This window comes from Vanellus vanellus (genome assembly GCF_965231255.1).
Source record: "Vanellus vanellus genome assembly, chromosome: 3".
Taxonomy (NCBI): Eukaryota; Metazoa; Chordata; class Aves; order Charadriiformes; family Charadriidae; genus Vanellus; species Vanellus vanellus.
The window spans coordinates 113,419,874-113,431,532 of NC_138907.1; the positions used below are offsets into that span (position 1 = coordinate 113,419,874).

The following is an 11,659-nucleotide window of genomic DNA, read 5'->3' on the forward strand; positions in this document are numbered from 1 at the left end:
CCTGTTTGTTAAATCATATCAAAAAACCAGAAAACAATTTGTGAGAAATGCAAAAGAGCTGAAACTAAATCATGTTAAGAACTATCAGGCATACAGAAATACAACTTTCACTAAAATGCAAAAGACGACATTTTATGCCTGCAAATAACCCCTAATGCAATCATGCTGTACATAAAAATCTGAATTAATGGTATAGATCTGACATTCTGAGTAGTCCTGGCCATGTGCAGGCATGAAAGAGCCAAGATTCTGCATGTGCGTGATCAGTACAAATGCATATTCCTTGGATAATTGCTCTTATTTAGTTCTGACAAGTTGTTAAGTACAAAAGCTTTAAAAACTGCACTTTACTATTTTTGTGTGTAACTGTGTATGGTGGGTAGGTGTATGTTCCGGAGAAGTTGCTCCATCTCCAATAATGTGACAGATCCAATATTCAAGAACTTTTTAATTTTGCTGAACTTTTGTTCTGCGCAACCAGAAGTGCCGCTATCAAAACTACACCATCCCTACAGCAGAACTGGCACCGGAGCGATCCAGACAGCGTGACCTGAAAAATGTGGAAGCTGAAGCACTGGAGACTCCACTTCGGGAAAGAAAACTGAAATCCAGCCTACAGCTCCAAACCGAGGGCTGATCTACACTACTCCTAGGTGAACACAAGCCGTGGGTAACCTTTTACACCAACGCAGATGATGATTACTGGGGGTGGGGGGGGGGGGTGGGGGTGGGGTTAGGATAAGAAAGAGAGAGATTTGGTCCTGAAATCATAACTCGGAGCTTAACGTTTCTCGTTCCGGACACCGAGGAGCATTAGCTGTGTGCAGGCTTCAACCAGCGGCACGGAGACTGCCCGGGAGACGCGGGTGCCCCCGTCCCGCCCTCATCCCCGGTCACCGTTCGGCAGCACGGGGACTGGGGGGGGTGCCCGGCCCCGTTCCCCTGCAGGCGGCTGAGAAGCTGCACTCCTCCTCCCGAGGAAGCCGCACCGGCCTCCCCGGGTGGCCTCCCTGCCAAACCGCCCGGCAGCGCCCTCAGGCCCGGCGAGGCCCAGGGCTGATGCGGAGCGAACAACGCCCGCCGCCGGGCCCGGCGCTCCTCTCCCCACAGGCCGGGCGGCCTCCACGCCCCACGCCCCGGGCAGGGCGGCTGCCATGAGCGTTCCGTGACGGCTGGGGCCGGGCCGGGCTGCCCGCCCCACCTCGCCACGCCGCACCGCCGGTTCTCCATTCCGGGTTGGCGCGGGTGGGCAGCGCAGCGCAGCGGGATGGCGGCGACGCTGCTGGCCCTGGCCCACTGGAGCACCTGGGCGGTGTGTGCGGTGATCAAGCTGCCGCAGCTGGCGGCGGTGCTGGCGGCCGGGTCGGCGCGGGGGGTCAGCGTGGGCAGCCTCCTCCTGGAGCTGGCCGGGTAAGGCGGCGGCCATGGCGACGAGGGGGGAGTGGACGGGACACATGGGGACAACATGGCGGACCCTCCTTCCCCCGCCGGGGGCGGCGCGCGCAGTGCGGGGGCGCGCGGCGGGAGGAGCCGTTGGGGTGGGGCGGCAGCGCCTCGCCTCAGCGGGGCTTCCCTCAGCGGCGCGGGGGGCTGGGGCCGTGAGGGGCGGTTTGCAGGCAATTAATAATTAATTTCCTTCCATCACAGCTCTGGTCATGCATTGAGAATGCGTGGAGTGGCTGTTGGAAGGGGGCGGCCAGCAGCCTTTGCTCTTTTCGGTTTTAGAACTGCTCCTTTTTGTAACTGACGGTTGGCCTGCGCTGAGCCTGTGACTCTCCTACCGCCTTGTCATGTGCAGGTCCTGCCTTCCTTAGGTGTACAAACTCTCTGGAGCAGAAACTGCCTGGTTTAAAGCTTTTCTGTGCTGTTGGTTAAAGGGGAACTCGGCTTTTTTAACCTGCCCCAAACCAACGCAGGCCACCCATGTAGTCAACACCTACTGTTGGGTTTAAGCCATGTATTTAGGTTATTAAATGGTCTGTGTGCCCTGTTGTGCAGGTAATAGTACCAGTTAGACAGGCTTCTGTCAAGTAATTAAAACATAATCATTCTTTAAGAAAATTACAAACCATGTCAAACTCCAAAGATTTGTCAGTCTGTAATAAGCTTACATGGGCTAGACTTACTAAATCTTGGTTAAAGAGGATTGTACGGAATGGAAAATAGGGAAACTCTGTACACGTACACACATACATGTAAATATGGGTATAAGCATGTGAGAGAAAATACCGTGAAGAGTCTTGTGTTTGCCAAACTGAGGGATGGAGGTAGCCAGAACATCCAGCTGGACAGCTGCTAGCTCTCTGCACCAAGCTAAAAAAGGTGGTTTTCTTCAGAAAAAATCACCTCACAAAAATGGCATGTCTTTTCTGAAGGCGCCTGTGCCTCTGCTTCTGCTAGGGGCAGAGCTGTTGACCCGGGGTCTGGCGCTGCGCGGGCGTACAGACACCTCTCCGCACAGAGCCGCGTAGAATCCCCGTGGTCTCCCCTGTGGCCATTCGCTGCCCACGTTTCTCCATGGCACTGAACCCCTGTTGTCGCTGCTTACCCTTAATACACCTCAGAGTGAGCTATAGCTATCCTTTTAGTTACTATATTGTGGAATAGCAGGAAGGAGAATTGACATTGTTTGGTGCACTTAAGAACAGGCTCCAAGTCTGACCAGTACAGCTACACTGGGCAACCTTGTAACAGTGTAGTCAAGGCAGCTTGGAAAATGTTTCCTACTCCTGTAAAACTTGCTTAATATACAGATTGAACTACAAACATAAATAAATTAGAGTTATGCCAGAGGTATGAAGGTGATTGCAGAGAGAAGGTAGCTCTAGGTCTGGAAGCCTTTCTTTCTCATCAGTTGGAATTAATAAAATCATACCTTTCGCACTGTGACATAAAGACCTTGACAAAAAGTGTGGGCAGCTCTCCACAGCTTACTCTAATTGAGGGTAACAAAAATAAACTGCAGAATCATCAGGCTTCTGCTTTGTCTTCATATTTGGTTGATCAGTTTGACAGCAGGGGCTACACCTGTCTCGAGCCTTTTGGCACAACCAAAACTGTAAAAAAGAAGTTGTGAAGGAACTGGCCTGTCCTTTTGTGCAGTCACGCTGTTTTGTGTCTTTCTGTTCAGCTTCCTTGTGTTTCTGAGGTACCAGATTTATTATGGTTACCCTCTGCAGACATACCTGGAATATCCCATCATCATTGCACAAGGTAATTTTTTTAAGCCATGTTTTGGAAATAAAACAGGGCTCATTCGGCAGTCCAAGGCTTGTAGATACAGTACTCCACTGCGATGACATGTATCCATTGACCAGTTCTAGCTGGGGCTGGGTGAAGAGGGAATGAACATCTCAAATATAATTGAATTCCTATACGTTTTATGAAAATAGATGGTCAGGTAGAGGAGAAAGATCTAATAATTACACACAGAGTGGAGTTGCAGTGTAAACTCATTCGTTCTCCAGTGACTCCACACGGTACAAATGCTCCAGATTCTGAGGAAAGTTTCATTTTGGAGCTTGCAGTGTTTTGGACATCAATCAAATTTGAGAAACAAACCTGTAAGAAGCCAGTTTCCCTAGACATGGTGCCCAGTGGAACTATTTCATTCTGTCTCGAATTGCATTTAGGTTCTTTCCTTTCTCTGACAAGCGATCTTTTATTTATTTCAGATGTCATTCTCCTTTTGTTTATTCTGCGTTTCAGTGGAAACATGAAACAAGCTTTGTTCTATGCATTCACGTATCCTTTGAAATTTGGGAATTCTGGTTCGTGTAGCTCATTTGGTAGTTCTTCACATAGCAGCTATGTCATCATTTGTTTTGTGCTACCGTTGTAAATAATTTTCAGCCACCCCTCAACATGCATTCCACATTCACATGCTCATTTCTGGGATCACTGTAAAATCTCTTCAAGAATTAAGCTTGTAGTGTAGCTGTGCTTTAGAAGGCCCACAGCTGATAAGGAGTAAGACCAATTCTTAATTTACATCTTTGCTAGAGATGCAGTGTGGAAATGATGAATCTTTTTTCTTTCATTGCTACCCATGCAGATTGTACTCGCTGTGATGAACACAGCAGTGTATTGTGGTTTTTTTAAAAATTAGGATTTTGGCTTAAATCTCAAGTCTTGTGCTTTGGAGCAGCCCTTGAGAAAATGCAGGCACTATTCAACTGACGACGGTGTGAAAAATAGGAGCACTTAGTGTTTCAACCAGTGCTTAATATGTTTTATCCAAATTGTATAGTCTGTTGTAAAGTTTCAATACAATTACTTCCAAATGTTTAAACAAATCTATTTCCTCGGGCAGTTTCAAGAGCTTTGGTATCCTAGAATTTTCACTGCTATGAAACTTAACACCTAATATAAGATTTGGGGGGGGCTGGTACATGCTAACGCTGCGGAAGTGGATAATAGACCTGGCCATGGTAAGTGCTGCCTGATTATTTGAAATTAGGTCCATGTATAAAATAACTTTTTTTCTGGATGTCTTTATCAATGCAACCTCTCCTTATATTTGTCCTTGGAAGAATTAATCAGAGTTAGCTTTCAGAACAACCCCGGTTTTCAAATGCAGCTGTTTCACTTCTGTGAGTAGCTGGAAAACATAGCTCTGGCAATACAGACTATGAAAAACAAAAAACCCCCGTATGTTCTGAGGTAAAGTTGTTAATTGTGTTGCCTTAAATAAAACTAGCAAAGGTTTAAGATGTTGAAAAAAGATTGCCTCTTTAGTTCTCATGTCACAATCCCCATTAACAAACCTTTAACATGAGAGGAAAAGAGTAAGGCATCTGTCATCAGTGAAATAGGGAATTTTAAATATTTCAGAAGATCTTTTTTCCCTTTAGTCCTAGAATTATGCAAGAAAAATATAATCTCATAATGCCCTGTGTGGGTTAAAAATGGTCTTTGCCCTTTTCATCAGAAGAGAGAAAGTTACAATTTAGTTGCGATGAACTGGAGTTGCTAATGCAAAAGATGATACAAATGGGGATAAAAGCTTCTAAGCCTAATACTGATCCTTGCACGGAAAATGAGGGCATGCCACAGAGACCCATGTCAAGATCCCCTCTACCCGCTGCCTTTGCAAAATCCTCCTTAAAAGCATGACAGGGTGAGCAGTCCATTCCCTTCATTATTTTTTCCCACCAATTGGACTCATTTTCCACACATTCTTCTCAGTTTTCTCATTCTTTTATGGTTTTGTTTGCCAGACATGATGGTAACAGATGGTCTGAATCAACCTTGCTGTTTAGACTAGATCAGTCTCATTTTAGCTAACTTTCATAAACAGTTTTATGTAGCAGGTTGAGAGGCTTTTTTAATTCTTTGCCTCATACTGTATTTGCCTCTATCAAGGATTTGCCAACAGAGGTAGCAATTGTTGTGCTCTTTGAGCTTCTTTCTGGGAAGTACCTCAGAAATCAGTCCCTTCCTTCTGGCAACTTTAATTTTTTGCTTCACAGTTCTTTAGTAAGAAGCTGAAACACTGACTTATTTTTTTTTTAATTCTAAATGCAAAAGTTAGTCCTGATTTTTAGTAAGTTACATACCAACAGCCATAAGCTAAACAGTCGGATAATATGATGGCAGAGGTTCTTTCTCATTTTTTACCTGCTTTTCAGAATTTGTGCACGTTCATCAGTGCGGCTAGTAAGCTGGCTCAGCTGCGGTGTCTTTGGCAGACAAAAGATTCTGGACAAGTGAGCGCCTTGACCTGGAGTATGTCTGCATATACCTGCGCAAGTAAGCTATGGGCAACTTGCTGTTGAAGCAGAGTTTTCCTTTTTTAAAGCCACATCTCCTGATGCCTCTTTCACTAGGTCTTTACTCAGTCATAGTAGGTAAAAATCTTGCCTGACGTAGTTCCTTTAGTGCCGACTTCTGAGACTCAGATACAAGAGCCTCTTGAAATCAAGTTTTATCATTGACACCAGCTCAGTCTCAATAACACTTTGACTTAGAAAACATGCAAATATGGTCAAGGCAGCCTGATACAGTTGAAATAACTGCAAGAGTGTCTTTACGAAGAAAAGATTTCAATGTTCTAGGATTTCATAAAATGACTAGTGATCCAGCATGGAAAACTGCTAAATTTTGAGTTAGACAATCAAAGAACGCTAATTCTGAAAAGGCATCTACAAATAAACATACACCTAATGCTAAATCCCTTTAACTCTACAACTACATGTAAATACATTTCTCAACAGAGGAGAATGTAAGAACAGTGATTTGTGCAGTTCAGGTGTTAATTACCTAGTTGTCTGCATGAATGGTTCTTCTACAGCTATTTGTCAGAAGTGCCTTTGTCGTATTCGCAAAACTTGTTTAAAATATTTTTACTATGAAACATAGTGATGCTTGGATCTATTTCCCTATTAAACAAATGTTTTTAAGTCAATAATTAGGAGTTGTGGTATGTTCACTGAACAATGGCGATAAACTTTGTAAATGGTTTTAGTCTGCTGCAAATGTGAAATAATTAATGTTTAGATTTGTTGTGGGAAGGAAAGCTGAATTCCCCCTATTTGCAGAAGCCTGAAAGCATGCATGTGAGTATGCGTGTGAACATTTGCAGCAGTTAAGTCATGCTAACTTGATTGTGGGGGTAGCTCAGTATCAACTACTGAAGGATGGGGCTGAACAGAAAGAGAAGCAGTGAACTCCACATCTGCCACATCCAATCTAGTGAGATACATAGATATAGATATAAAAATTCTAATTATATCAGTGGTTTTCTCATTAAAAAAGACCCTTAATACAGTGGCACTCAGCTTTGAGAGCTTGATCTCTGAAGCTGAAATAGCGAAGAGTGGATGCATTAAAAGTGGGACTGTCTATACAATGTATATTTTCATGCAAGATTATCCTCTATTGAAAAATAGATATTTAATCTTTTTTTTTGAAGGTATAAATGTATGTAGTCCACTAATCAGAATTCATTCAATTTACAGCAAGAGTACTTACAACTGTAATGACTACAAATGATCTTGCAGGTGAGTAAAGTATGGGATCGCCCGCCTTTCCAAGGTAACAGCTGCCGTGGCTGTTTTCAGCTGTTCTGTAAAAGCATTTATCTGGTCTCAGAAGAACAAACCATGAACCTGGTGGTTTAGCACAGCGAGGGAAGGCGTTACTGCTAAAAAGGTAGCACAGGATTACAAATTAGTCAAATATCCGAAGAAAACAGAAAAAGCCCTGCTTATGCTTATCAATTGCCATTATTTTTTTTAAAAAAAATTTTCTACAAAATTAACTTAATTATGAAAATGGCAGAATAAAGCATTAAAACCTTTAGTATTTAAATACATAAATAAATGTATTTAGTAAAATACAACGTAATAAATCTATAATAATTGAGTGATAGCTTTTCAAATAATAAGTGTTTCCTTATTGTGGGGTTTGCGCATTAAAAAATTCTTATATAAAGCTATTTAAAATTCAGCTTAGTATATGAATAGTTTTAGACACAACATTCAGAAAGTTTATAGCAGGCTGAAAATGAAACGGTAGGCTGCTAAAAAACTCACCAAAAAATGGCTTAAAATATATAATTTGCAGCTGATTTCATTATGAAGCAAATTTATTTAACAGCTTCTTACCATCCGGACGAAACTGAAAGAACTATGGAGTGCAGCAGATTTTTCAATAAATGGTTTGAAAGCAAGACTCGGTGGATGTAAGAACAGTAACAAAATCACATTGTACTTTACTTGGTGGTTCCTTGTTCTCGTTCAAAACTGGTATTTCATCAGAAACATCATATGAATGCTTTTTTTTTTTTTTAAGCAGCACACTAAGGCTGTAGTTTTACAAGCAGTTCAAGTGGCTCTTTCACTGGAAAAGGAAGTCCCCTTCTCAGTTGCTCATTTTCACCCCTGTGCTTGCTGCTTTCTCTGTGCCAGAGGAAGAGTTTGTGGGGCCCTGCAGTTAACTGAATCACCCAAACCTGGCATAATGAACGCTCAGAAATCAGGCCGGGGCAGTTACTGAGTCCAGTTCACCCGTAGCTACACACTTACACTGATTAGAAGCGAGAGAAGTATATTGAGGGGAAGAAGGAAGGGAGAAAAACTCCATGGAAGTAAAAAGCTGGCTCTTGGAAGCAAAGCTGGCTCTGGTTAAAGCTGCTTTTTAAAAACAGACCTTGGAACATGGAAGAGATGGCAGCAAATATTGATGCTGTGCTGCTCTAATGGGAAATGTTTCCAGTAACTTCTAACGCTGAATGCTTTGGCATGTTCATCTTGGTTTCAGATGCACGTATGGCACTGTCAAATATCACATTTTTTTTCTGAAACAAAGTTTTGTGTACATTTCTGTGAAGATTCCGTTTACCAAACGGATGTTAGATATACTTCAAATTGTGGTCTCACAGGTAGAGATCCTATGCTTATTTTGGTTTAAAAAAATTCTGAAAGTTAATCTAAGATACTGAAAATCTGCTTGTTTTCTCAGTTGTCAGATTTCCTCTCATTAAAATCCGACAGATAGAAGCATTTCCTGTCTCCCTGAAGTCTAAACTTAACAGATGGCAGTAGAGAATAATCTCTTTATTAACGACATACACAACTATAAAGGACATGTGAGCTGTGGTTCCGAGTTTAATTTTAGGTGTAAATATAAATTTAAATGAGGCTACTCAAACTTGTACTACTCTCCTGGTTTTGTCACAAAAGAATTAAAGGTACTGTAGCCTAACATTTCAGCTATCACTCGCAAGTGCTAAATGCTCTGCTCTGCTATATTTATTTTGAGAATTTCTGGGTTCCTGAACACGGTAATTTAAACTAATTGACTGAAAAGAGTTGCAAAAGGGGAACCAGCCTATTTGTACACCAGTGAAGGTTTTCAGAACAACGTGTCTTCTGCAAATGGCAGCAGTTGATTTTTTTTGGATTTATGCTTACAAGAGTTTTTATTTTTCCCTTTTAGTTCTCATCCGTTTCATAACCATGCTCATTCTCAATATTTGGGTCACAGCCACAATCCTGCACTACAGGAAAACTAAAAAGACTGATTAGAAGACACTCATCAGACACTCATCAGCATACAACATAGTTACCGTCAAAAAAACCTGATACAATTAAGGTTAAACACCAGAATGAAGGTTGGGGAAGCTCACTCTCTCGTAGGCCTTGTATTTATCCCTAAGCATACTTAGTACAGTCATGCTTATTTTCTCTTAGAAATAATTCTGATATGATACTTAATTTAAGCAGCATATTTTTTATTGGTCATTTAAGACAAGTTTCACTTATATCACATTTTCTCTGGCTTTTTTTTTTACTAAATGAACAAGGTACTTTGTATTTAGATGTTTATATATTCTCATATCACTTCAGTACTTTCTGGTTACATATAAGCAATTTTCTTCAGTCATACAAGAGCAATTTTGCACCAACATATCAACTCATCTTTCTGCATTTGCTGTGAGTTTGAAAAACTACACCAGATGTTTGTCGTCTTCTTGCAAGCAACTCAATTAGTTCGATATTAACTATCTGTATTTTAGGGTGAAGAAAATTGGAGTCCAGGCCCAATCCAAAATAAGGTTCTAAATGTGTTTTACTAAGTCATAAATCCAGCTGGGTTTGTAGCATTTACATGCAACACTTCAATGGTACAATGTATACAGCTGGTACAGGACACCCGTGGTCACTTTCTTCAACACACCCAGTTTTTATTAGGGCAAGAGCAAAAACTCAGCCATGAATTCTTCTTTTTCAACCTGAGCTCTCATTCACTGAAAGTACCAATTTGGGAACAGCAGAGACTAGAACATACAGAAATTCACAAAACTTTCACCAACAGAGTTAAAAATTGTGTTCAAGCCAAAGTTCCTAAAACCAGAGTCCCCAGTGCAACCCATGTGGAGATCGACCCGCTGACCCGTGCAGCTTGATGCATCACAGCAGGCTCACCCCGCGGGACCCCGCTCCCGGTGGGACAGCTCTGTGTGTTGTTAGTTTTCAGCCTGTCTGTGCTAAGCGTGCTGAAGAACGTAAAGACTTCAGGCTTTGCTTTGGAGATTCTAATCAATTTGTAGTAGGTATATTAAAAAAGTACAGAAATCATTGTATATCGTTTTCCTTCATTTCTCATTATGAAGAGCGTTTACAGTATTAGTGCTGATGGGCATGTTAAAACCAAGGCCGCCTTCATCCCGACACCCCAAGGGCTGTGGGCAGACCACACGGGCTGCATTTGGGGCAGGTTTTCCCTGCAACATGCCAAATCATTAGACTCTGGTGGAAGAGCAGTTTCTGCAAGATGTTTCCACCAGCGTATGCTCAGCAATCGGACCAAGACCTCCACCATCAGGAAACAGCTGCTTTGTAAATCTTGTTGCAGAGCGGGAAGGCGGGGAGAGCTATGTCTGTGGACATACGATGTCATGTATCTCACATTATGGGGAGCAAGGTCAAAGATGAGCACTTGTTACTACTCCATTAAAATGTATAGATGTTGCTATGTTGGTTGAGAGAGGTAACTGTGAACATCCTGTCACTGATTTTACTAAAGCTGCGTAAAACATATGAAGTGGCCTAAATGGTGGCAGGGAATACATTTTCCAGGTTTTTTTTTTAATAAATGCTATTCTTCTTGATTGATTAATGTCATTCTTACCGTTAATTTTCATCAACATTTCATTTTTTATTCTGTTTTCATACATGGAGAAAAAATGAAATACTCATTACAGGTGGGGCAGCTTTCACCTTAATATTTGAAGCATCAGGCTGTATATTAACCTGTAAAATGCTAAAGTTTCAGCATCTTAAATGAAAAAAAACACACTTCTCATCTCATTTTTTTTTAATTAAAGCCTCTTATTGATAGAGAAAGATTTGTATAGAGTCCAAACCCTGTCTGTTATCGGCACTTTTCATACTCCTAAGTGATGCTGTAGCAAAAAAAAAAAAAAAAAAAAAAAAGACATGGTTTGAGGATCAAGGTTTTTTTTTTTATCATAAAATGCTGAAAATGCATTTAAGAAAGTTCTTTACAGGTTACTTAACATACTTCGGATAAATCATCTTAAAAACTCGTGAAAAAAAAAGACTGAAGAAAAGCTGGATAATTCACAAGCTTAAGGTAAAGTAATTTTGTGGACTTGGAAAGCTGGACCATGAGTTCTCAGCTGAGCGGCAAGAGATACAGAACAAACCAGTAGCAGCAAATAGTTTTACACACTTCCCCCCCCCCCCCCCGCCACCTCAGAGAATAATTCATTTCACTTTCGTAAGGCAGAAGCCTGGTCAAGTGGCGGACAAGCCCCATGAGAACGCAGACCCTGTGGTTTTCCAGTAGGCAAACCCTAATCTTCTCAACAGTGGATCAAAGGCAATAGCTTTAGACAGGATAAATCTCGTTAAACGCGTCACCCAGCGGTGTTGGGGCGGGCACAAGCGACTACTGCAGCGGCAGAGCAAAGACAGGCAGGGAGAGACCTCCTGGGGCTCCTGCCACATCTGTAAGCCAGTAACATAACTCCTGTCCACAGCGCTGGAAGTAGCGCGCCTCCGTTCACAGATCCTCTTACGCGCTCGGTGCCTCGTGGCACCGGTTCACAGCAACCTCAGGGGGTGAAACAGCCTTTCCTGTGCTGGCTGATGGAGCGTGGGTCCTGCCGGGGCTTTCAAACAGCACTGAG

At 42.3% G+C, this 11,659-nt stretch overlaps 1 protein-coding gene across 1 annotated transcript; it reads left to right on the forward strand.

Moving 5' to 3' along the window:
- Positions 1 to 1,267: 1,267 nt before the first annotated feature.
- On the forward strand, positions 1,268 to 11,191 carry SLC66A3 (solute carrier family 66 member 3; the record flags this gene model as incomplete). Its single annotated transcript, XM_082481768.1, has 7 exons — positions 1,268 to 1,410; positions 3,131 to 3,213; positions 3,675 to 3,744; positions 4,373 to 4,430; positions 5,631 to 5,751; positions 6,960 to 7,001; positions 8,941 to 11,191. The coding sequence occupies 7 exons, from the start codon at positions 1,268 to 1,270 to the stop codon at positions 9,027 to 9,029; spliced, it is 606 nt and encodes a 201-aa protein (XP_082337894.1). The 3' UTR covers positions 9,030 to 11,191.
- Positions 11,192 to 11,659: the final 468 nt, after the last annotated feature.